The sequence below is a fragment of the Gymnodraco acuticeps genome, unplaced genomic scaffold (genome assembly GCF_902827175.1).
Source record: "Gymnodraco acuticeps unplaced genomic scaffold, fGymAcu1.1, whole genome shotgun sequence".
Lineage (NCBI taxonomy): Eukaryota > Metazoa > Chordata > Actinopteri > Perciformes > Bathydraconidae > Gymnodraco > Gymnodraco acuticeps.
Window position 1 is genome coordinate 368,796 of NW_022990361.1, and position 26,561 is coordinate 395,356.

At 42.3% G+C, this 26,561-nt stretch overlaps 1 protein-coding gene across 4 annotated transcripts; it reads left to right on the forward strand.

Annotated features, from left to right (window-relative positions):
* Window positions 1-70: 70 nt before the first annotated feature.
* usp48 (ubiquitin specific peptidase 48) lies at window positions 71-21,413 on the forward strand. 4 transcript variants are annotated; one of them, XM_034224211.1, is made up of 28 exons: window positions 71-257; window positions 744-881; window positions 1,362-1,482; window positions 1,633-1,774; window positions 1,898-2,025; window positions 2,326-2,450; window positions 3,651-3,759; window positions 3,991-4,124; window positions 4,363-4,448; window positions 4,856-5,035; window positions 5,576-5,713; window positions 5,882-6,031; window positions 6,528-6,728; window positions 8,530-8,641; window positions 8,948-9,087; window positions 9,193-9,267; window positions 9,524-9,648; window positions 10,495-10,617; window positions 13,175-13,236; window positions 15,227-15,337; window positions 16,894-17,027; window positions 17,270-17,376; window positions 17,472-17,597; window positions 18,751-18,933; window positions 19,165-19,290; window positions 19,370-19,418; window positions 19,504-19,530; window positions 20,733-21,413. In XM_034224211.1, the coding sequence occupies exons 2-28, from the start codon at window positions 748-750 to the stop codon at window positions 20,753-20,755; spliced, it is 3,171 nt and encodes a 1,056-aa protein (XP_034080102.1). In that variant the 5' UTR covers window positions 71-257; window positions 744-747; the 3' UTR covers window positions 20,756-21,413. The 4 variants fall into 4 exon arrangements, 1 of the variants encoding a protein (XP_034080102.1); XR_004569777.1 differs by lacking the exons at window positions 19,165-19,290; window positions 19,370-19,418; window positions 19,504-19,530; window positions 20,733-21,413 and having other exon boundaries at window positions 16,899-17,027; window positions 18,751-18,776; XR_004569778.1 differs by lacking the exons at window positions 9,193-9,267; window positions 9,524-9,648; window positions 10,495-10,617; ... (8 more) ...; window positions 19,504-19,530; window positions 20,733-21,413 and having other exon boundaries at window positions 6,528-6,802; window positions 8,948-9,057.
* Window positions 21,414-26,561: the final 5,148 nt, after the last annotated feature.

Consider the following 26,561-nt stretch of genomic DNA (forward strand, 5'->3'; position numbering starts at 1 on the left):
TACACCATGGGTGTATTATCGAACAGGAAGGTGTCCTCTGAAGGCTCCGCGTGTTTCCGCTTCTCAAACAGTACACTTCCTCCCTCCAGTCACAACAAAGAGACGTCACCTACGTCACTTGTTGACGTCTTGTTGATTTTGAGCGGAGACATTATTTATTTATTAATTGACGCAAGGGCGCTAAATCTAAAATAAACCGTGAATAAAATGTGAAAATACATTAAATATTTTTGGTGAAGCAGCTGCACGCATGAAAGGTTCGATACTTGTTGACTTTACACAATAAACTCGTTACGTTAGCGTAAGATAGCGTTAAATCGAAAATTCTGGGGAAATGACTTGCTAACACTGCCGGTCGGGCTAGCTACATTTTTTAGCAAGATAGCTAACGTTAGCACAAGGGTAGTCCCTACTCCTGGCGTTACCCTACAACTACCTTCGTCGTAATTTGTTATTTCAGTGCTATATTTATTGATGCGATGTCTGGAGTAAAATGCAAACTTTTAAAGTTTAATTTGATAGTATGGTAAGAAGTAAGCTAATATTAGCTGGCTATGTTAAGTAGCATCACACAGCTAACGGAAGGTTGCTTCGTAAGAACCAAGCTATGACCTGTAAGAACTCGCTTAGCCTTTTAGCCGGCTATGTTAGCATTTATGAAATAGTTTGGCTAACCTTAAACCATTAGCTGGGTTGCTTTCTTTCGAATCATACATAACTGTGTGGTTAACGTTACATTTTAGGATTATGGCGCCCCGTTTACAGTTGGAGAAAGCGGCTTGGCGTTGGGTGGAATCGGTGAAGCCAGAAGATATCAGGCAGGAGCACATCGAGCTAGCATATCGCGTCAGTCTCCTGGCCTGCAAGAGAGGAACCTGCAGGTAACGTTACGATATTAAAACATGTTTAACCGAAGAATGTCTGTTGTGCTAGCAATAGGCCAGGAAACAATTCCGGTATTAGTTGTTTAATTACATTTTAAACTTGGAGGCCTAATGGCCAGATTGTCAGAATGATGCTAATGTTCATAATGTGTCTGATTTCCGTGCTTGTGGAGCCCTGTTAAGTTAGTATGAAAGGTCATGGGGATATTCATTTAGGCATACCACAAAATAGCACGAGTTAATCAACACGATGGTAAGCAGTGAGCACTAGTTTGTGCAGTTGAAATGTTACTCATTTTATCTTGATCTGTGCTCTCATTTGTTTATAAAAAACTAACTTCAATGGGCGTATAGCTTTGATTACAGACTAAACTAAACTTCAAGATTTGAAGAAGTATTTCCCCAACTCATAAGAGTTAGTTACATCTCAGCAGAAATGGAAACAGTAAGGTGGATAACCCTGATTTGCTCTTTCAGGAGGAATTGCAAAGGGAATCCCAACTGTCTTGTGGGTATTGGTGAACAGGCGTGGCTTGGGGATATTGATGAAAATGCTTTCCACAATATCGATGACCCAAATTCAGAGCGTCGCGATAAGGTATTTATTTAATCAGCCACACATTTTGCAAAACTTTTTCTCATCTGTGTTATTTTTAGTCATGAGGTCCTGAGAAATGATCAAAAGGCCAGAGATGGAAGATATCTAAATAAGCAGTTGATTCATCTCTCTGTCTCTGCCCCCTTCCAGAACACATTTGTTGGCCTGACCAACCTGGGTGCAACATGTTACGTCAACACATTCCTGCAAGTGTGGTTCCACAACCTTGAGCTGCGTAGGAGCCTCTACCAGTGCCACAATGCCAGAGCCCAGGAACACAATATTGAGTCTGGTGCGTTCACTTTTATTGTGTATACTTTAAGTAGTGCATTCCCCTTCCAGTTATCAACACACAATGTCTACAAGCTGACACTTTGTACCTTTTTGTATATGATGAAAGCATTTCCTTTTTCAGATTACGAGCCTGAGTCTATATGTGAGCATCTGCAGTATCTGTTTGCACTGCTGCAGAACAGCAACAGGAAATACATTGACCCTTCAGGGCTGGTCAAAGCACTGGGCCTGGACACAGGACAGCAGCAGGTAAGTCCTTAGATGAAGCTGTCAGAAATGTTTCACAATGCTTTAGATATTCAGGACTGATTTCACAGTTTGTTGGAAGATGTTTGTGGATATTTTGCCAGAGCCCAAAATGATGTCTTAAAATATGACCAACTGTCAAAAATGTGATTTCAGCTGTGCAACTTAACAATAAAAAAACCATTCATTTCAGGATTACAGAATGAACACACATAATTGGATTTCTGGCATGTTTATTAGTTTTATTATTATTGTTTTTGGGGACTTTTCACAGTGCATTAAGTCCAACCCCTCTCTTTTTAGGATGCCCAGGAGTTTTCAAAGCTTTTCTTGTCTGTATTGGAGGACACGCTGTCTAAGCAAAAGAACCCCAACCTGCAGAATGTCATCCAGCGGCAGTTCTCTGGACAGTTCTCCTACGTTACTGTGTAAGACCACTCAGCACTCTAATTTGACACCTTTGTATTTCAGTACAAAGTGTTTCACAACTTGTATTTCATTAACTGTGTGACATTCAACTAAAGGCCTACGTTTGATTAATTATTGTTGGATTAGGACATTTTATATAGCACTTTTTCAACAAAGAATGTTGAGAAGGAAGCCAGCAGGTCCCTTTTTATAGTGCAAGATAAAATGATAATAACAGCTTATTGCCACAGTCTGGAAGAATGTGTTTGCCGTCACTTTCCATATTCACTGTGTTTTCACTGTACTGACGATGACTTGTGACATCCCATATAATAGTATGTGTCATCATCTGTTGCAGATGCAAAACATGTGCTGGCTTTACATAAATGCTTTTCAAAGCATAAAAAACATCACTTTGGTAGCCTTAGAAATAGTTTACCCTCAGTTGTTAGTGAGGTAAAGAGAAGCATGGTCCGCGTCATTTCATCGCCAACATCAACCAGCCTGTTCACACTGGATCTGATCTCCAGCAAAAGTGTTGGCGTATGGTCTTTCTGTACTGCGAGGGACTCAAGCAAATAAAACACTGATCATCTACTAAAAAGTATATATGATATGATTGATACAATTATGATCAACAACAACATTTATCCCTGCTTGCCAATGCTTTTGACTCCTCCCACCCACAAATGATCACAGTCAAAATGTATATTATACACCTATTCCGCACATTTTTCAGTTAAGAGCAGTGACGCAGAAGATGTTTGAAATGAACCTCCATGTCTGCTTTTGTTACACTTTTATCAGATGAGGTGCAAGTCAAAGGTTACATTCATTCAAACAGCCATTCATTAAACCTTGTCTGTTGTCGAGGCCTTGTTCTTCTTACAGAGCTAGATACAAGTGACTTTATACCACTTATTCATAATGCTGGGTTTAATAAGGAGAATGCTTTTATAAGAGTCATCATTTGGATTTGGACAATAATGATGAAAAAGGCAGAAAGTTGTTTTGTAGGTTGACTATGCTTTTATAAGAAGAATAGGATTGATTAGATATTGAGCCAAAAGAAAGTGAGTTGAGGACTGGCACCATATTGAATTAGACTCATTGAAATTGCATTAGAAAAGTCATCGTTGGTGTTTTGAATTACAAATGCATTTGCCAAAACAAAAATACATTTTCTATCCTGTGCTGGAATCTTTCCTTTTGTTTTTCAGCTGTAACGAGTGTGGACGATCATCTGCTCTGCCGTCCCGATTCTACGAGCTGGAGCTGAACATCCAGGGCCATAAGAATCTCACAGAGTGTGTCACAGAGTTCCTGAAGGTAGCTTTCATTCCTGACATTCAGACCTCTATGCCAACTTCATTGGACAACAATTCCTATGTTTGTATTCATTTCCCAGGAGATCCTTTGAATCCAAACAAAAGCAAATGTCTTACTCAGCATTCATTTCAGAATTTCATGTAGTTGAGAATGAGATATAAGATGAGTTGAAATGCTTTGGTCAGTCAAATGTAAAACACAGATTGTTTGCTGAGCCTCTACACTTTGCAGGAGGAGAAGCTGGATGGAGACAACCGCTACTTCTGTGAGAGCTGTCAGAGTAAACAGAATGCAACTCGAAGGATCAGACTGCACAGCATTCCTCCAACCCTCAACCTGCAGCTAATGCGCTTCGTCTTTGATAGGTCAGCCATTGTAGTTCTGATGAAGAAGCACTTGATCAATTCCTCACATGTTTGCGGAATTGCTGTTTTCCCTATATTGTTAATCATTACACCATTCATAGGTTTGGAATACAAACAGGCAACCCTCTGTTTCTGTCAAGTCCCCACAGACTGAGCTACTGCCTCCTCACTACCGTCAGTGTATGTGTTGTACTGGTATGAGGGGAAAAGGTCAACTAAAGCATGTTGTCTTCCCTAGACTAACAGGCCACAAGAAGAAGCTCAACACCTTCATCAGTTTTCCTGAGCAGCTGGATATGGGGCCTTTCTTGGAAGGAAAAGAAGGTATTAGCATTACGACACACTCATTCTGCACTTTCCCTTAACAATCAATGCATACTGACGTGTCAGTTCTACAGAAGAAACTAAATATATGTATTTTATATTCAAAAGACTGAGACCATGTCCTTTGCATTAAAAGAAACAAGAGGGACATTTTCAATAGTCTACTGGGGGACATGTTCCACAATGTCAAAGCAGGGTAGCTCTATGTGGTGATGGATTGCTGTCACAAGGAATGCACTGCTCTACTCCAATATACAGTATATCAGTATTTCAATTGCAATACTTGCTGACTACATTACATCTTCTCCCCAAGCAGCAGCAGCAGCAGCAGCAGCAGACATTTCTATGCCTCTTTGAAAATGAAGTGTGTTGATTTTTGTACGTCTTCGGACGGACTGTTCTTCCAGACCAGAAGTGTGTTTATGAACTGAGTGCGGTGCTGATCCATCGGGGAATCAGTGCCTACTCTGGCCACTACATCGCCCATGTGAAGGACGCCAGCACCGGTGACTGGTACAAGTTCAATGACGAGGAAATTGAGAAGATGGAAGGCAAGAAGCTGCAGCTTGGCATTGAGGAAGACATTGGTGAGTATTACTAAACACACGCTGTATGGTTCTACCTTGGTGACATTCTTAGCTGGTGTAGGCTGTATTAGGTTCTAGCAGTCCTTCTGTTATCCAGTGTAAGCTTGCATGTTGAATAACATTCCTTACTGTTAAAAAACATCATATTGAAAACCAGGTGAAATAAAACGATGCAGCATGATGATTACTTGTATAAAAGCAGTCACTCGGGCTGGGTCAATTCCATCTCCAAATGTTTATACTGAATCAGCAATGTATATCTTGATTTTGAAGTTCAGTAGGTCAAAGCCACAGAGGTCAGATTCCCCTTTTTTAAAACAAATATCATATGACATGGTAAAGCTATGTTTTGATTCATAAAATGTATCAAATGTTTACCTTAAAAAGTGCATATCCCGCATGCCCTGGTCACCATGATGGGGCTTGGGTAAAAACAAAAATCACAATGCTCTTACCTTTTTTACCCACCTGATGGTCAGGTCTGCATCTATTCACCTTCTCAAAGTTGTTGCTCTTCCTTTTGGGATCCTTCGTCCCCAGCTGAGACGGTGAAGTCCCAGACACGAAAGCCAAAGTGCAGCAAAGGCTACCACTGCTCCCGAAACGCCTACATGCTGGTTTATAAGGTCCAGGAGGAGGAGAAGTCTGATTCCTCCTGTACCAATGTCGAGGTGCCAGGTGAGAAGAAGAATGTTCACATTAGTTTGTTTATGAGAAACATGTACTTACTTCTTGACACAAACAAAGATGGCAGTCAGAAAAAGAAGCAGCAAGCATTTCTGGTCTGGTTTATTATTATGGTCCATGTGACTTGGTCTGATGGTTTCTTTTACCTCTCAATTGCAGCCTTCCTTCAGAGGTTGGTGGACCAAGACAACCATAAATTTGAGGAGTGGTGCACTGAGATGGCGGAAATGAGAAAACAGAGCGTGGATAAGGGCAAGGCCAAGCATGAGGAGGTGAAGGAGCTCTACGAGCTTTTACCCGCAAAAGACGGTCGGTAAAAACATTCCCTAATCACCCACAGAAACAGAAACACACAAAAATGTACATGTTTGTTTTCAGTAAAGACAGGGTAATTAAGGGAAGGGCTGAATAATGGATGTAGATTGCTTTACTTGTGCAACACTAACCTGTAACACTGCAAGTACCACCTAAGAATACCTTTATTCGTACAGTACATAACATAACACCCCGATGAACCAATAGGATTAGGAATGTTTGCCAAAAGCAACAACTGTGTCTTGGTTTTGTTTATTAAAATAATATCTACATTTTCCAGTGTCCGAGTAACGAAAGAAGTCAGGTGTTGATAAAAAACTAGTAGTTGTGTTACGATTTCAATATTTGTACATATGTTTTTAAATATGGATATTTGAGGGATTGTTTACATCAAGACTGTTATCACAGAACAGCCTGGATGTATTCCATTACAACCAGAACTCCTGTGTGTCTTTATGTTTGAAGTGTTTCTTTGCTCTTCCCCCCTCAGGCGAGTTATATGAGTTCATCCCAATGGACTGGTTGAAGAAGTGGCTAGAGGACTCCACTGCAACAAGAGAGATCGACAACGCCAGCTTCCTTTGTTCTCACGGCAAACTGCACCCAGACAAGGTGGGAGACACCAAGAGGGTTTCCCTGCAAGCAGCCCAGGTCCTCTACGAGCGCTACAGCGGAGGGCCCAGACTGGACGGTCAGTCAAACAGGCTGTGATCTTTTCTCAAATCATGAGAGTTTAGTGCTCTCAAATTCAATAGTTACACAGAAGTAGGTATCAATAATCACTATTCTAAAACTATGAACAATTCTGAAATTCTTCAAACTAAATATGTTGGCATGGAATCAACTTTGCGCAGCTCTAAACAACTTTATAGTAGTAGGAGGGCTGCTTAAGACTTAAAGAGTGAGCCTGAAGTATAGCACTTTGCATGTTTCCAAATGTTAAATACAACAGTAAGCTTGCACTTAAAGGTATTCCTGTAATGCCCCTTTCACACCAACGCGTTTTCAGCACCGGCTCGGAGCTGGAGCTGAAAAGTGCCGGTTTTTCCTGTTCACACCGCAGCGGCGCCGGCTCTTAGCTCCGGAATCCGGTTCACTTCCAGCTCCAAAAAATTGTCGGTCTAGAGGCAAGAGCTTCGGAGCTAAGAGGTGGCGTCGCTTACGTCTCTCTTACGTCGAGGCGTGCAGGAAACTAAACCCTCCTCCCCTGAACATGGGTCGACTGTCATGCCTGCCTACTAGCAGTAGTGCTTATAAACACACTTTATAAAGTCAGGCAACACTAACCAGGCTTCGTGTGATTCTGTTTATTTGTACCTTACTTTGACCATCCGTTCACTGTTATTGATCATTGTGGAGAGAGGCAGACGTTTTGTTTTGTATTATAGCAGCTATCGGATGGAATCAATACATGGGCTGCACAGGTTGTCGTGTCCGACTATCACAAGTAGAATCATAATAAAAATACGCCGGTAAAATGTGCCTGTAGAAAACGGTTTATGCCACAATAGGATAGCAATAGCAAGTAGTCAGTTTAGCTTCGGTTGCTATGCTAACATCACCCATTTTATACCAGAGAAACTTTCATAACAGCGTTGTGATACCAAACAGCGTAAATTCAGACTGACACACATTCACTTAGGCTAAGGGGAACTGGGGATATGTATCAGCTGCTTGTGTGAGTCGGACAGTGAATACTTTAGAGCGGCCGCTGCAGTGTGAGCTAACCGGGAGCTAACGGGAGAATAAACTCCCGTGGAAGAGCAGCCAACACTGCAGCGGTCGGTAAATGCTGCAGAAACACATTAATAAACAATGAACCACGGCACTCTGGAGCAAAGTATAAGGTTGGAGAAGTCGTTATTTAATTTAATCTGGCTTCGTGTGATTAAAAGCAACACGATCATCGACCCGACGCAGTTCCCCGTTGTTGTGAGCGCCGTAATGCCGTTGGGGAGCAAATCAGCGATGTAAACGGTGACGTCATGACGCAGCAGCGGCAGCACCAGTCGGGTGCTGGGCGGTGTGAACAGAGCGGGAGCAGAAAAGGGAAACCGGAGCTGAACCAGAAAAGCTCTAGCTCGGAGCTAGAAAGGGAAAAGCGCTGGTGTGAAAGCCGCATCAGCCATACACTACATCAGACTGAACCTGGTGAGCACTATCTAAGCTTATCCAGTTTTCTTCTTTTTAATTTATCTATAAAAAATACAAGTGATAAACATTAGATGAATAGTTTTTGAAAGAACAGCCACAGCAAACTAAAGAGGTTAGCTGAGAAACAAGTTTGTTGATCTTGATTGATCGCAGACTTACCTGCATCACTGACGAATCATTAACATCACTAGTCGTCTCACGAAAGCAAAGCAGGGCTTGATTTTGCTTGCCGGTATTCCTGTCATGTTTAGTAAACACTTTGTTCTGAAAGCATATCATCCTAAAACCCCAATGTTTGTCTTCTACCTGTTCACGTATCCTAATCTGTGTATGTTCAGCTTCCTCCATGTGCAGAGAGTGTGTTAGCCAGCGGTGCAGAGTGCTGCGCCTTAAGAACCAGCTCCATGAAGACTACAAGGAAATCACCAACCTGGTTAAACGCACGCTCAGGTAAACACACTCAAAGAAAGAGTTGGTGGTGCAGTAAGTCAAGTTTAGATCAAAATGTATTTGAATTGTCATGAACTTGAACTATAAACTCCAGCAGCAATATATCTTCCTCTGGCGCACACACTTATTGTGCAAGCCAAAAGGAACATCATGTAAAGAAGACTTTATTGTTATGTATTCCCTTTCTGAAAAGAGCTAAAGAAAGCTATTTCAGAACCAGTGCAGTTCCTTCATAAGATGGAACCCTCAATGAGCAATCCAGAATTGCATATCTAAATGAATGGTGTGTGTGTGGATGTGCGTCAGTGGTGAGGGCTACTGGACGGGCAAAGCCTCTCTGCGTAGCTGGAGGCAGTTGGCATTAGAGCAGCTGGACGAAGACGAACAGGAAACCAAACACAGCAATGGCCAGACGAATGGACAGGGACCACACAGCAACAGCAAAGGTGAGAGACATGAATGCCAATTTGTTTCTGTCTTGAAATACAATTGGCCTTGGAAAGGTTTGTCAGAAAACATATAAATAACAGTAATGTATTGTTTGATTGTAGAGTTTGGCTCAGAGCTCTCAGAGGGCAACGAGGATGACATGAAGACTTTCAATGAAGACATTGTCTGCACTCACGGTACCAACATCCAGAATGATCTTAATGAAATACTTTAACAATGACCTTCAATTCTGTTGACTGTTACACACTGCTCCCCGGGCGCTGTACGATAGGTGCCCACTGCTCCTAGTACTAGGATGGGTTCAAAGCAGAGAACACATTTCCCTGTGTGCTCTGCATGTGTGACCATTGAAGAGGGCTTCATCCTCCAATTCTATCTATTCTATATAACAACCTCCAATCGTTGGTTCCTAATTGTGTATTCCTGCTGTAGGGGGTCTGAGTATTTTGGAGACAGAACGGAAGCTGGTGTCCTCTGAAGTTTGGGCCAAGCTAAGGGAATACTTCCCCAAAGCCCCAGAATTCACCCAAAACCAAGAGCCTTGCCAGCTGTGCCTGGTGAGTGAACTGACACTACACCCAGTGCTGAAGCACACTGATACCTCACCTGCATCCTTACACATTTACTTTCTGAAAGTGTTTTCTCTAAGCCTAGCGGTTGCAGGTGTAAAGATGGAACTTTATAGAACAACTGCTACACTATATGGACATTTCAGTCATCCATCTTTAATTATTCAGAGTAATGGTGTTTGTCAATTGCTGCTGTTGTATGTTCGTTGATCCAGTTATCAATCAGACAACGTTTTGCAAGGGAGATGGCTTTGCTATATGTGTAACATCACTAAGATTAGTTTGACATGTTTCATGTTGTCCTCACCATCAACAATCTGGACCAGCATCAGAAAGTTAGGAGAAAACAAGCTGATAGATTTACATTTTGAAGGAAGTGTACCTTAGCTACGAAGGCCATGTGCGTAGGCTCTGTTAAAGCCCTGTAACCTAAATGTTGAACTCAAAATCAGCCCAAATAAAGACTGTAGATATTCATACAAAAACACTGTTCTCTTAATCTTCAAATCAGGTCAAGCTGATTTGATATAGCACTTTTCATACACAAAGGTAACTCAAAGTGCTTCACATTTGGAAGCCAAATCCAAAATGTGGGTCTTGAGATTGCTCTTAAGAGTATGCACGCTCCCTGCCAACCTCAGCTCTTCTGTGAGGCTGTTCCACAATCGTGCGCAATAATACAAAGAAGCCTCACCGAAGGTCTTTGTTTTGTCTTTGAATATGATTAAAAGGATAAATAGCCAGGCTAGAGCTTTTTGAAGTATTTTCAAATCTTAAGAGAGTGAAACATTGGGTTAGTTGTAAAAACAAAGCTTTTCCTTCTTGTGTGTCCAGACTCTAGAGCAGGAAGAAAAGGACAACGAGGCGGTAAGTAAGATGATGGCCACGGACCAGAAGAACCAGCTGCTCAACCTCTTCAATGAGAAGAACCGGCCAATCCTCAACAAGTGGCCTGAGGTAGACACACCGCCAAGCACCTCTTCACATAATACACTTATTGAAAAGAGGACACATGTCTATAAACAGGGATGCAAACTTGTCACCTTTCGGCGAAATTCGCCGTTTTGAATCCAAAATAGGTCGTGTGTGTGATTCATGTAGATCTGCAATCAAAATATTTTTGGGGTCTGGGACCCGGAGTAATCTGCGGCCGCGATGATGGTCTAGCTTCAGCAGCTACATTACCTACGGGTGCGTTCGTTAATATTAACTGTGGTCCGGGCACAGACTGGACCGCTGGTGAACAGCTGTTAGAACGGGCCGTTCAGGTGTTGAGAGCAGGGCTCCCTGTCGGAGCGGCAGAGCGTGATGTGCACTGAAAAGTGTTTCTGTCGCAATATTATCGTTGAGCTGGCTAGCTAGCATACATTGTCACTATCTGCTAACGTTAGCTTTAGCCTTCGTTTTCTAATAGTTTTTTTCATAGGCTATAAACAGAGGTGGTATAAGTATATATCTTGTACTTGAGTAAAAGTAGAAGCACTCAGATCTTGTACTTGAGTTAAAGTAGAAGTACTCAGATATTGTACTAGAGTAAAAGCAGAAGTACTCAGATCTTGTACTTGAGTAAAAGTAGAAGCATTCAGATCTTGTACTAGAGTAAAAGTAGAAGTACTCAGATATTGTAGGCTACTAGAGTAAAAGTAGAAGTACTCAGGTCTTGTACTTGAGTAAAAGTGGAAGTACTCAGATCTTGTTCTTGAGTCAAAGTAGTAGTACTCAGATCTTGTTCTTGAGTAAGAGTAGAAGTACCAGAGTGTAGGAATACTCTGTTACAGTCAAAGTCCTGCATTCAAAATGTTCCTCAAGTGAAAGTAGAAAAGTATTCTCATCTAAATATAGTGAAAGTAGCGACAGTAAAAGTAGTCATTGTGCAGATTGGTCCATCTCAGAATAATATATATGATGTGTTTTATAATGATTGATCATGAAAGTGTTCTCAAAGCTGGTGAAGGTGCAGCTAGTTTGAAGGACTTTGTATACTGCAGGGTAGCTGGTGGATTTACTCCAGGTGGAACTAAAGTCTGATTCAACACTTGATTACATTTCACATCATTCATCCACATCTGTAAAGTAACTAAAGGGATTCGATACATGTAGTGGAGGAGAAGTACACCTTTTACCTCTGAACTGTAGAGGAGAAGAAGAACACAGTAGCAAAACATTGAAATACTTAAATAAAGTACAAGTATCTCAAAATTGTACCCAAGTATAGTACTTGTTGAGTTTTTGAACTTAGTTACTTTACACCAGTGGCTATAAAGATAGAAAGACTAAGCCTTGAACAGAGGCATGAAAATATATTTTCAAAATGCTCAACAGTGCTGCCAAAATTATAAACGGACTGCTGCAATTAAAATAAATGCTTTTATATATTTCTATTAGATGTGACTCTTTGGCGTTTCTGTTATTACTAACTGCTGCTTTAGTTGTTCTGACTGCTAACATCCTGTTATTCCTCATTTTAAAGCCGATCTTCCGTGGGGTTGGGGGGCTCGAATCCTTGTCACCTTTTTCATACCTGATGAGTTTGCATCCCTGTATAAAGAATAGAGCAATAGAGGCTCAATGGGCAGGACATGTTAGACTAAGGGTGCGTTCACACCTGCCTTGTATAGTCCGGTTGAATCTAACCCTGGTGCGTTTAGCCGCTTGGTGCGGTTCGTTTGGGTCGGTGTGAACGCAGTCCGAGACCTCTGAAGTGAACTAAACAACCGGACTCTGGTCGGCTAACATAGGTGGTCTCGGAACGCTTGCTTTCGAACTCTGGAGCGGTTCATTGCTGGTGTGAAAGCAGTCTGCACCAAAACATAGGAAGCGTAGTATTTACGTGTCACAAGAACGCGGATGTCTTAAAAATCTTTAGCGAAAGACTCTTTCGCTAAAGATTTTGAAGACATTCGCGGTTGTTTAGTGAAAGAGTGAAGCGGAATTAAGTGTTGAACAGTGTCGTGTAAAGTAAAAATTCTCCGTCAGCTACATAAAAGTAAGAACACCTGTCGTCGATGAAACGCCCCTCCTTACTGCAGAACGTCTCTCATTATGTTATAATGTTTTTTAACGGACGTTGTCTGATTATATAATCATATGCGCGGGCCGCTAGTGTCGGTTGATCTCCAGATTAACAGCAGCATGAGAATAACCTGCCGAGAGTGCCGATGCTCCATGGCGGAGGCTCCGGTAGAAATTGCCGGGATTTGCGTTTTTACCCCCTTAATGTCTGACCAATGGTTGAACAGCATTTCCGTGCACATGACTTGTGTTTAAAGTTTATAGTCCGTTTGAGTTTTGCCCGTGTGAACGGAAACCGAACCTTCTGAAAAATGAAACAATGTAACAAACTGTGGTCTGGTGCGCACCAGAGAGCGGACTATCAGGTGTGAATGCACCCTAAAACACATATTTATAGTGCAGCATGAATTGCCCTTTAATATCATCGTGACAATCCAGCAAATGTCATGATACACTATGATTCAGGTGAATACAGCAACTGCTCTCTTGTTTGTCTCTCTAGGACACCGATGTACTTTACATAGTCCCGCTGTTTTTTGTGGAGGAATGGAGAAAATTCATAAGGTATGTTTGTTTGCAGAAATGAATGAAATAGTCAAGTCAAGTTTTATTTATATAGCACATTTATAAATGATTTTTGGTCGAGCCAAAGTGCTGTACATATAATAAAAATAGCCTACAGTAGAGACACTTTACAGCAAATACAACAGCACAGATTGTTCAGAATATCAGTATGAGAAAAAACGACACCCTCTGTCCTTAGATTGAGCATGTTTGACGTGTTACCACTAGCATACCGCACCGCTGTCGAACAACGCTGACACACCGTCCTCGTCCGATCCACAACTCGCACCCCATCATTGTTGTAGTCCACAGGGAACCCGAAATGTTCCCACACACCTGATTTAAAAGAAGCATGTGGGTCTTCTAGCTCCTGTGTGTTGTGTGAACTCGCCATAGCTAACTTTTCTTCTTCATGTATTTTGTTCGTTTTGTTGTGTTTTGTTCTTGTTCTTCATTTGTTATTTACGGGCGGCTGGCTTTTAGGTGCAATACCGCCCCCTGGATTATATATAGTGTAATACTGCCCTGAGTGACAGACTTTTTTCCCACTCGTAAAAAAAGGTGTCTTCGCCGTGTGACTGCATGTGCCGAACCGTGACGTCCGAACCGTGACGGTACGGGACGAATACAGATACCGTTACACCCCTAGTCATTACTCACTACTTTAGTCACCAAAGGTGGAATCTATGGACATAAGCAGCAATAACAACTTAGTTTGGAGTTATATGTGTTTCTCTCGTGTTAGCTAGCTGGTCAGACTCAAAACTGTTGATGAAATGATACCACCAGCACCAGAAGAGCTGAAACCCCTCCTTCAAGCAGTGAACACTCTGGTCATCTCCACAGCTGAGTGTGAACGTGGGTTTAGTCAGATGAACATTTGAACCACAACTAGAAGCTCCCTAGAGGTAAAAAGCATGTCAGCCTTGCTTTTCATCAAGTGTGTTGGCCCTCCACTGAACAAGTTCAGACCAGAGGTATATGTCAAGACTTGGCTTCAAAGCCATTGCTTAGCTAACAATCCGAAAGCAAGAGCCAGAAAAATTGAGACCAAAAAGCACGACTATGAAAATCTTTGGAAACTTCTATGAGATGGGGGAGAGTGGAGTAGGCAGCCATTGACAACATTGGTCCTATTTAGTATTATCAGTATAATCTTTTAATATATTTTCATATTTTGTAAACAATTTCAATTTGCACTTAATGCTCTGTTAAAAAAAGTAACATTGGGAATGTTGACATAAAATATTTGTATTTGAACTGCAATCAAATTTTTTATGAAGTGTTTAATTAACAGGAGTATCTGAATATCCATAACATGCATGTTGTTTTAGGAGTATAATAATGATCTTTATGCTGGTTGGTCTCCCACCCTCGGTGGGTTATCAGCACAAATGATGTCCCCATGTGATAAAATCCACCATCCCCCCTGATTTTTTTTTACAACTTGAGTACTGACCGCAGAGACAGGTTCAGCAGCGACCCGAAGTCCACGACTTAATCCAGAACTCAGGATAGAGGATCCAAGACACAGGACTACAGCAAGAAGATCAGCCTCGACTCCGGATCCCGGCGTAGATATAGATACAAAATAAATAATAAATAATTAATCGGAACAAGAGAATACACAGACACAGACAGAGAGGGAAAAGGTCATTGGATAAAAGTTATTCTTGATAACCCTCTAGAAAGATCTCATGAACTTCCCCACTCAATCTATCAAGACCCGAGCAATGAGTGCGTTTGTAATCACAACAAGAAGGAAGGACTGCATTCAGGAACAGCTTCATCCTTCCATAACATGAGTTTCTAAAAACAGAAGTTTACGAGTTGTCTGTTTTTAGTAATGACTTGAACCAATTTATTTAGTTTGCATTTAGATTGTCCCTTGCATTTCTGATTTGGCCAGTCACTTATGTTGAATATGTGTAATTGCAAGTTGAGTTTTGAAGTGGTTATTTGTCTCTCCTCTGTGTGTGTGTTTTTGTAGGAGGCCCACTAAGTCCTCTCCAGTGTCTAATGTAGGCAACACTCTGCTGCTCTGTCCTCACGGAGGCTTCATGTTCACCTACGACTCCCTCATCAACGGAGATGCACAACAGTGAGTTTTGCTTATTCAACTTAAGAGAATTAGCTTTTCAACTTCCAACCAAACCAGATAACCCGTGTTTCCATGACAATCATACCTCTGACAAGGACATAGAATACAACTGGAAGAACAATTCAACTTCAGAGGTGGGGAGGGTACTCATATATTGTACTTAAGTAGAAGTACCAGAGTGTAGGAATACTCTGTTAGAAGTCAAATCCCTGCAAACCAAATGTTACTCAAGTAAAAGTAGTCACTGTGCAGATTGGTTAATCTCAGAATAATATATATGATATGTTTTATAATGATTGATCATGAAAGTGTTCTCAAAGCTGGTGAAGGTGCAGCTAGTTTGAATGACTTTGTATACTGCAGGGTAGCTGGTGGATTTACTCCAGGTGGAACTAAAGTCTGATTCAACACTTGATTAGATTTCACATCATTCATCCACATCTGTGAAGTAACTAAAGGGATTAAATACATGTAGTGGAGGAAAAGTACACCATGTACCTCTGAAATGTAGTGGAGTAGAAGAACAAAGCAGCAAACAATTGAAATACTCAATTAGTACTTCAAAATTGTACTTGATTACAGTACTTGAGCAAATCTACTTAGTTACTTTACATCACTGCAGTCAATCAAGATGAACTTGTATTAATCCAGGTTTCACTCTGGTGTTATTTTATAGTTATACACATAAGCCCAAAATACACACACACACACACACACACACACACACACAGACAGACACAGGTAGCATAGACATGCACTAATGAAGAGAGAGAAATGTCTCAGAGTGTTCCGACTCCAACCGGCGACCATTGGATTCCCTAAAGGCTGAGCTCCTGCCGCCCCGGCGCTCATACTGATAATAAGGGGTGTAGCCAATAGTCATACACTTGAGTAACATCATTTCATATTTTGGGATGCTGTATATATTGTGAAGCACTCAGCCTTTATTCAAATGTTTAAATGCAAAGGTTTGTGGTAGTCATTGGCTAAGATGGCACATTGTATTATTAGTATGATGCTGGATGTTACAGGGACTGTGATTAATGAATGGATATATTTGTATCTGTGTATAATTGTGAAGTGATGTATCAGCGTGATGAAGCCATATCTAGGAGCTTATATTATTGAATAGTTATCCATTTATTTGTATTGTTCTTTTTTGTTTATAGTAAATCTACCTTTTAATTCTTATTTAAGTTAAATAAGTTGTACTATGCCTCTGTTTTTGTAAAGGCAGCCTTTGGGCCCCGGGGGAGGGGATACCTGCTCATTATAAATATGGGAAACAGGTGGTAGTGAGCGGCGCACCCGGTAGGCTTATAGTTTGTTTACCATCAGGTAAGAAGGAAGAGAAAGGCTTGATGTGTGTATAATAAATCGCACTGAAATGACTTTTGCTCGGATCTTGATTCTTTCCCATGCGTAAGATTAGCTGACGGGTGCCTCAGCGGCACTTTGCTTTGATTTATATTTCTTTCTTATATTTTTATGATTTTGGACGCTACACAGCGACTGACTCTGCTGTGGTCTCATGTTGTGCTGTTTGTCCTGCACAGTGTAGCCCTGCTCTGGCCCAGCGAGTGGGAAGTGATCAGCCGGCTTTTCATTGTGGACCAGCCCATCTCCATCCACTGCTTCAAACAGACCACACCCAGTGGTGCCACCACCATGCAGTACACCACTCAGCCTGGTAAGGGTGCACAGTCCCAGGGGGAAAGGCTTCTCCTCCCGTGTGCATGGCTCAGCTTTACAATGTTTATTCTGATGCTTTTCTGTTCACTTTGACTGATACTCCAAATCTATTATTAAATAGCAAACACTCATTGCCTGTGGGAAAAAGTGTGCTTTGTGAATACCTTGCTCCTTTAGTGGGAGTGTTGCTTTAAACGCTTTGGCTCATGGTCCTTTATGTGTGTGATTGTTTGTGTTCAGATCTCTGTTGGGAGTGCAGAGAGAGCTTCCTGTTCCAGCAGCAGAGGGACCTCAGAGAGTATACCCAAGCAACCATCTACATCCGCAAAGTCATGGAGGACCAGAGGGTATGACAAAATGACATTTTAGGACTTCCAAACAGTAATGTTACCTAATGTTTAGAATGTGATGCCCACAATCTTAATATTTGTCCTCTGCATAGATAATAAAGGAGGGTGCTCCGGAGCTGACTGCCAGCAGCTCTGAGGCAGAGGATGAGAAGGAAGAGAAGGAGGAGAAGGAGGAGCCTCCAAAGGTGGATGGAGAGAGAGACTCAGACTTCAGCCAGGTGAGTCCATTACTCTGACTAGCAACAGCAGCAGTAGTAAAAGTATATATATTCTACATCAGAGCATTGATATAGCTCCAAACAACTGTTTTCATTGGAAAGATATAGTGTGCTGAAGTCTTGGCTGAGTTTTGTTTACGCAGCTCACACAGCGCTCACTGCTGATAACACAGTCCTGAGTTGTTAACAGTAGCGTCTTGTCCCCCCTCTGGTTCCCCTCGTAGCTGGTAGTAAGCACTGTTAGTTGCTAGTCTCCGGCTCAGCAGGCGCCATGTTGAAAGCCGTGTGGAGACTAATCCTCAATCCTAATCCTTATCTTTCAATGTGAAGGCTGATTCTAAATAAATCAACAAGAAATAACAATAGTCAGACAAGTCATCTATAAATCAAATGCTTGGCAAAAAGGGAAAACAAATCCACTATCTCTGGCTGTAAAAGGGCAATACAAAATGAAATGATTTTATTCTCCCCAAATGCAATAATTGGAAGGCCAGCCTGCACTCTGCTCTCTGACTGTTGCAAGCTGCTAGCTTGACAGCTGTGTGCTAACAATAGCCATGTCCACTGGTTACATTTACTATGACATGTGTTTGTTCATAATGAGGGGAGGGGCTTAGGAGGGACGGGCTGTCAGTGTTGCCAACTCAGCCATTTTTTTCACTAAAATTCACTAGTGATCTGTGATCTGTGATCACGGCAGTGGCGAACCGTCAGGGCCTTCAATACCCTGGAACACTCAGATAAAACAAACAAACAATCGATTTAATTATATAAATAAAATGTAATAAAATGAGAATGGTATCTGTGTTGCTGATCTGTAATATTACAGTGTTACGTTGATTTGTTTGTCCTTCTCGGACCATGCACTACGCATTTCAGTAGTTTTGTGTTAGAAAAGAAAGCAACCAATCAGATCTTGTGTCTACAGAAGGTCCAGTTGAGAGACACGGTTCGCCACTGGATCACGGGTACTTTCAATTGAAAAGAGTTGGCAACATTGGGCTGGGTTTTTCAGTTGGATCATTACAAAAAATGTAACTAACTGGTGCTGGCTTTTGACCTACCCAAGCTTTAAGCATTTGTTTGTGCTGGCAAAGATGAGAAATAAACACATGGTTACAACTAGCAGCTATTAATCTGTACTTGGTTTCAGTCTCAAGATGGTGCAAAGCGGCTAAAGTTGGATGACGGCAGCTCAGCATCAGCAGCTACCGTCCCTGTGACCAAAATGACCAGACTAGGTGGAATCAGGAGGAGCACCCGGCACAGGAAACTCAGAGGAGAGAAAGCGCTGATTGTTTCCGCTAATCAGACACTTAAAGAGCTAAAAATACAGGTGAGGGCTCCACATCAGTGGATACAAGCCTGACGCATTCAGATGAATGTAGAATGACATCTAGAGGGTGAATAGATGAAAGTAGGTTCACATAAACCCAATCTGTCCTTCTACTCAAGTATCTGAAAGCGCTAACCAGAACAGTTTCTCAAAAGCATTTATTGACTGTGCTCCACAGTCAATAAATGTTCTGTGTTCACAGAACTAACATTTCTGTGCTCCACACCGTAGATTATGCATGCCTTCTCCGTGGCTCCGTTCGACCAGAACCTCTCCATCAATGGTGAAAGTCTGACGGACGACTCAGCAACTCTGGGTAGTCTGGGCGTCATCCCAGAGAGCATCATCTGTCTAAAGGTACCTGTTACTATAGAAATCCCAAGCCCTACAGATCCTTTCCTTTGGTCCACAACATTCATTCATTGTTCCCTTTCAGGCTGATGAGCCAATAGCAGACTATGCTGCAATGGATGATGTCTATCAGGGTATGTCATTATCTTCTCCTCAAAGATATGGCATTAATAAAAGATAATCTATAATAATACTGTGTCTCATCTCTTTCCTTCACAGTGAGAATGCCTGAAGAGGGATTTAAAGGTAAACATGCTTTCTCTCCATTTGATATGTTTGTTTTCTTCTACACTTTTTCTCTTATTTGCCAATTGTGAACCCGGAAATGTTGATTACACCAAAGTGTTATGTTAGAAATGTTGAGTATGGGTCCCCAACACAATGAAACTGCCGGATGCTAACATGATTGTTGGGCAATTTTCAAAATGAGCATTATATTGCGTTAATTAGCATGAATTAGTATTATAGGCTATGTAAAGAATAGTTTTAAAAAGGCTGAATTCTTGAGTGCCTTTGGGGGTTATTGAGGATACTGAATCCATATCTGACATTTCCCGATCAATAATAGCAGTTTTAAACAGAAAAAGGACACTATGGGCTGATTTTGATGAATTTTGGGTCACTTTGGGAGATTTAGTGGATTCTGTATAATTTGGATTGGTCAGATTGCTTATTTTCATGAAGAACAATTGTCCACAGGAGAGATGGTCATTTGAATCTTGTGCTCTCTATATCCAATGGTCGCAGCACTACTCATTGCAGTCAGAATCAGAGAGTACACATATTGCCATCTTCTGGTTAAAACTGCTGTTATTGATCCTTGAAATGGATTCAGTATCCTCAATAACCCCCTTTCCACTCCAACATGTTCCAAATCTGCCAAGACCATTTGGGGACCCTGCTATACATGAAACGTAGGAGTGCTCAACATTTCAGAGTTCACTATGCTGGCAACTTGACTGGTATCAAGTAGTAAGCTAGCATCTCTGTTCTCTTCATTGGTGCATTCCAATGTAAAGGGATATCCGTACCATGTAGTTGAGTTCATCTCATTTCTGAACAAAGTGAGATGCAGGCATTGATCCAGAGGAATGGGAAAGTGACGTCCCCAACACTACATCTTTATGTTAGTATTGTATCGGGTCTTGCCTCTTCATAACATTTCCAATCCACACTGTGTCCTTTATTAAGGAGAAGGATTTGAGCCTGTTTGGACACCTTAGCATTGAAGCCACTTTCTGAATACCCACCACATGTAGTACAACTGGAATACGGAAAGTTGACCAAATGTTTGTATTTGTGATCCTGCTCTTCGGTTGAATCAATTGGTCGTGTTAACTCTTTACTGTATTGTGCAGTATTGTTATGTAATACGTTTGAATGATTTGGTTTTATTTTTAGTGAAAGTTAGTTTTTGCTTTAATCTCCGAGTTTCTGTGTTCCTGCAGGCACTGGGCTTCTCGGGCACTGAGGACAGCGCAGACGTAGCTATGCTTGAATTGGACGGATGGAAATGTGAAAGGAAAGAAAGTTTACATTTGTCAAGGGTCCATATATAAATAAGTGCTTTCATTTGTTTGTTTTACGTTTTGAGTAGGCTTTCTTTAATAAAACTGTGACTATGTTGCAAAGCCAATGCTTTTCTCTACATAGGGTAGGCTTGACTTTGTTATTTCAAATTGGTAATGATTCTGAAGGACGTGGCAGCGCTGCTACCTGACTAATAGAATCTGAATGAAGCTAAATGGATCTGTTTTATTCTGAGGCTTGGCTTCAGTAAACTTCTACTCCAAAATGGGCTTTGTTTTGGACTCTTTTAAATGATGGCAGACAAAATCAATCCAATGTTCTCTTTCCTTTACGTGGAAGCTTGTGTTCTCACTGCAGAGTTTTCAGGTTTGTCAAAAAAGAATGCACGAGTAACTGTTAAGTATTACAAATATAACTGTTCCTAAATGTTCCAACATTAATTACCTCTACAGCAAATCTATATCCATATACTCCATGTGGCATTTGGAATGACATAGCTACACGGTGAGAGTTGGGAGTGAGAAACAGAATGCAAGCAGTGATATGTCCTGTTCTTTTCACTGTTATTTCTTATGGACAATAAAGTTATTTTCAAAGCACTCTGTCCTCCTCACATACTTGTAATTATGTGTTTCAGCAACTTGCCAAATATTGTTATTGGCGCCGGGCCGTATAGTGTTTATTAGACTAACTGGAAGCCAATACCTTATGCAACATCCTAACCCTTTTTGTAATGAAATGTTCACTGTGCCAACAGTTAGTTGTTTTTAATTGTTGAACCTGATTTCCGTCTCTTATTATGTCCTCTAAATGACTTGGTAAAGGACTGGAAAGATGCTTTTGTTGTATTACGGAATCACACCAAAATGACTGAAAGATGCACAGTTTTGCTCTTGGAATGATGTTGTTACCAAGTGCCCAATTCTAGTGAACAAAAGTAAACATTTGAACTTTGGAAAGTTTGGCTCCAAGTTCAACAAATGGCGTTGTCTATAGATGCTGTCCTGGACAGAGAACATGTTGACTTTAGCTTTAGAGAAAAAGCATCTCCTTTCTCAAACTTGTCCTGACACAGCAGGGTTCCCCAGCTCGACTCAGACTGGAACATCCCACCCCCAGAAGGTCTGTTAACCCTTAAATGGACCTTCCTTATATTGGGAAATGTATTGATTGCTACTTTTAAATATAATGGGATTACGTAATCAGGATACAAAAGAAAGGTAACTGTAAAGTCAAACAGAGCCTAAGGCTTTAATAAATACAAGAGTAAAAACAGATTACAAGTAGTCAGAAAACAAGTCACCAATTAGTAGGGATAGTCAACAGGTGTAAATGATCGCAGGCAGTCCTGCCTCCTCTAGCAAGCTGGGTGCAATCACCCTAATCGGAGAGCCCCAGCTGCAGTAGGAAGAAGGTATTTAAATAGTTGCTGTGCGATCCAGGGAGACGGAAGCATGCAGACGGGAGGCATTTTTCTACTAAGTCAGGACAGGCAGCCGGTAAGAGCAGATACAAATGTTGTGTAAGAGCTCCGCAGAGCCGTTGATGTTATGTTCTGTTTGGATTGTTTGCGTGTGTGTCACGTGTCTTGTCAAAACTCTGCGCAGCATTGCTCAGAGAGTAGGTTTCAGTGTGGTGCGCTGGTTGTGGGGGGCATTCTGTGCTTGGACGCTCTGTTGGTTATCTTCGGAGGGATAGGTGGGAGAGAGAGGGATTTATATTTGGAAAGTTTAATTTTTGATTGACTTAGAATCCTGTTGTTTTGACCCACTGAAGAGTCCTGCTAAAAAGGGGAGAAAGTTATTCATTCATGTTCACTTTGTTTGTTAGAAGCATTTGATAGTGAGGTTTATTTACATGTTTTGTTTGTTTTGATCACTAAAATGCACCTTTCTTGTTTAAAGGTTTTTCACCTGAATAAAGTTACTGAATAAAGCTGCTGCATGAAGCTGAATAAAGCTGCTGAATAAAGCTGCTGAATGAAGCTGCATAATCTACTAAATAAAAAGTCTAAAAGAAAAGCTGCGGAGTGAAATCCTGTTATTAACGTCCAGTAGATGCCTCGAGTCCCTTTCAAGTGGGGAGTCTGCAAAAAACCAGCGGAACTTCACAGTGAAAAACCGGGAGAACTGGAAGAACTCCTGAGACGCTGAACAACAACTCAAGCAGACACCTGAGACCTGATCATCCTAGGTTCCTCGTTCTTGAATCACACCACTCCCCAGGCAAAGGGCAGAATGCCCAAAAGAGGGGAAATCATGGCGGATCAAGCGAGAGGAAAGGCTGTGGAGCAACTAAAGGTGGAAAGGACGACGGCAAAGCGGTTAGCCTCTCGACTGGCCAACACCATAACCAGGACTTATAAGGACATGTCTGAAGAAGAACTCAGAGACAGTTTCAAGAAATTCACTAAAGAAGTTGAAAAAGTCATGGAAGCAAATGACGACTTGGAAGCGGGGTTCATCGCAGAGCTGGACACAGCTGAAGAAGCTGAGTTAACGAGTCAGCAAAAAGACGACCTACAAGAAACTGCAGAGGAGAGTACGCGGAAGCTTGAGGAGTTGAAGAGACTTATTCAAGAAGCTCTGTGGACTAACTTTAGAGAACATGAATTGTCAGTAGCGCTTCATGCGGCGGAGGCTGAAGGCGAACGTGCTGCTGCGGCAGAGCCTGGTGGGAATCTGGAGGCCTATGACTTCACACTCAACCATCTGAAAGAGTTTATGAGGACTGCAAAAGAAATGCACAGTCGGTGGAGGCAGTGGATCCCTCCAGAAATGCGGGAGGACCTGCAAAGCCAGCTACAGCGGTTTGAACTCCATTTCCCAAGATTGTTCTCCAGGAAGGCAGACTTCATTCACGCAAAAATGAAGGACACTGAAGGAATGCAAACGGCTGCTTCAGCCAGATATTCTGTGGCATCCATTAAATTAAAGCCAACAGCACTTCCCAAGTTCAGTGGCAACAGATGCGAATTCCACAGATGGAGGATGGACTGGGAGGCACTTCAGAGGCAAGGTGAGCCTACTGGATCAAGAGAGGTGAAAAAGATCCAACTGCTGGACAGTCTCGAAGACAGAATGACGAGAGATCTTCGCCTCACTAGCTACAACACTGCAGATGATATCTTCTGTGTCCTAGAGAACCGCTATGGCAATCACACATCCATCGCCATCGAAATAGTGGAGGAGTTACAGAAGATGCCAGCTGTCAGAGGATATCAGCCACGTAAAATTGTGGAGTTGATCCAAACTGTTGAAAAAGCTCTTCAAGATTTGAGTGACCTCGGGGACACAGGAGCTATAAAAAATCCACTCGTAACCAAATCCATTGAGAGTAAACTCCCAGATACCCTCAAGAAAGAATGGCTTGTCTATGGCACTGAGAGAAAACGTTCTGGTCCGACGCAGAATCGGTTTGACTGTCTCCTGACTTTCCTTAAAGAGCAAGAGAGCATATATGAGCAGCTTGAGCAACTGAGGGAAGAGGAACCATGCAGAATGGAGGCCAAGGCGGATCCAAGGCATGCCAGGACCAGGTCTACCAAAATGACCGACGACCAGGCAGGGTGTGTAATCTGTGGAGACGAGAAACACAGGAGAAAGCTCTACTTCTGCAGAAAGTTTAGAGCGCTGGAGCTAACAGAGAAGAAGAGTGCAGTGAGGAAGCTGGGAGCATGCAGGAGATGTCTTGAGGTCCATGATGGAAGCTCATACTGCAAACCTGGCTTTCTGTGTAAGAATCAAGACTGCAGGAATGAGCATGTTCCCGACCTTCACTTCTACCTATGTCCCAACACCAAGGCCAGGAGAAGCCAAGAAAGTCCGAATAAAGACCTGGTTCAGGGGGAAATAAAGACAGCAGGAGATGTACAGGGTACCAAGAAGACTTCCTCAACAAGCTACCTCCGGAATTGGCAAAACAGTGTCAGGATGTTTTCTCAAATGCTGCGTCAAGAACCCTCAGCAATAGAAAAGACCAGTTAGGACTTCTAGAGGAGAGTGGATTAAAGGAACCACCGGTGCTGATGATACTTCTTGAAGTCACAGCCAATGCTGGACAAAAAGTTGGGACATTAATTGATTTGGCCTCCGACACAAACTATATAACCCACAAGGCTGCAAAGAAACTGAACCTAAGGAGTGAAGAAATCACGCTTGTCATCCATGGAATTGGAGGGATGAAGGTTTTCGTGGAGACCCGAAGATACCTTTTAAAGATCAGAGTGAATACTCCCAAGGGCACCCTCAAATCACATCAATTGGTTTGTTATGGTCTAGACAGCATAGCAGATGTTCAGGGAAGTGTGACCCCAGGGCAACTGCAAAAACTATTTCCAGACATACCACTCTGTGAACTGAAGAGACCCAGGGAAATAAGTCTTCTGATAAGCCACAGAGAAGGTCAACTGGCACCTCAAAGAATCAGAGCTGTTGGAGACCTAGTCCTATGGGACGGACCTCTGGGGAAGACTGTTGGAGGAACTCACCCTGAACTCTTTGAGGATGTTACTGGGTCGGCTCACATGTCCAAGACACATTTTGCCCGGTCAATGACGGCAGCTGCTGTCCAAGACAAAGAGGTCATTGGAAGGCAGCCTCCACCAAGCGAACAGGTTGTCGGCAGGTTTTGGAGAGACTCCGAAGATCAAGAGCTGGAGGACTATGCAGTCACCAGGGTAAACATTGGAGATAAACCTGCAGGGTGCATCGCACAGCTAGCCATGCGGGAGACAGCTAACATGCTTCCTTTCACCCACCTTGAAGAGGAGCGGCAGGTACTTCATCAGGACAGCTACGTCGATGACATACTCACTTCACACAACAATCGTGAGCAGCTGTATACCATCACAGAAAATGTGAAGCAGATCCTAAAGGCCGGAGGGTTTGAGCTCAAGCCATGGGCGTTCTCTGGTCAAAGTGGGAGGAAGAAATGCGGCAACGAGTTGGCATTGGATCAGAGGAAGACCATGGTTCTACCAAACCAAATGTGTGAGGAGAACAATAAGGCACTTGGTTTGGGCTACATGGTGGAAGAGGACAAACTCCATGTCATGGTTGGAAAAAACTTTTCCAAGAGAAAGAAAAAGATGCGACTTGGTCAAAACCTTCTAAAGGAGGAAATCCAAGCCCAGACACCAAACCCTCTGACGAGAAGAGAACTGCTGAGCCAAGTGTCAGGACTATATGACACAGTTGGACTGGTAACTCCTGCTAAACAGAAAGGAGCCATTCTGGTGCGGCGGGCTTTCCAGGAGGCAAGAGGCAAAAGTTGTGCAGTAAAGAACACATGGGACATGGCACTCTCAGATGGGCTCAGGGAATATGCAATCAAGCTTTTCGAGGAGTATGCCCAACTTTGCAAAGTCAAGTTCAGCAGGGCACTAACCCCCCCAGGCTTTGCAGAGCAACCCTGTGGAATCACACTCTCTGATGGAAGCGAGCATGCTTACGGAGCAGTACTGTATCTGAGATGGAACATGGACGAAGGCCCGATTGTCAGGCTGGTGGAATCCAAAGCCAAACTGACTCCTTTGGACCACAGAGGTGATGCAGTCAAAGCAGAGATGTGTGGAGCCGTGTTTTCCACTCGCCTGAAAAAGTACTTTGAGTTACACAGTATGAAAAGGTGGTATCATCTAGTTGATAGCCAAACAGTCCTTGGTGCTATACAAAGGGAAAGCTATGGTTACCACCAGAGGTGGGACCAAGTCATTGTTTTGCAAGTCCGAGTCAAGTCTCAAGTCT

Bases quoted from the DNA above. Each gene is read 5' to 3' on its own strand.
- usp48 (XM_034224211.1), top strand. From the start codon at position 748: ATGGCGCCCCGTTTACAGTTGGAGAAAGCGGCTTGGCGTTGGGTGGAA. The intron at 9,268-9,523 runs GTACCAACATCC...TTCCTGCTGTAG, and splicing joins AGACATTGTCTGCACTCACG to GGGGTCTGAGTATTTTGGAG. The intron at 15,338-16,893 runs GTGAGTTTTGCT...TGTCCTGCACAG, and splicing joins ATCAACGGAGATGCACAACA to TGTAGCCCTGCTCTGGCCCA.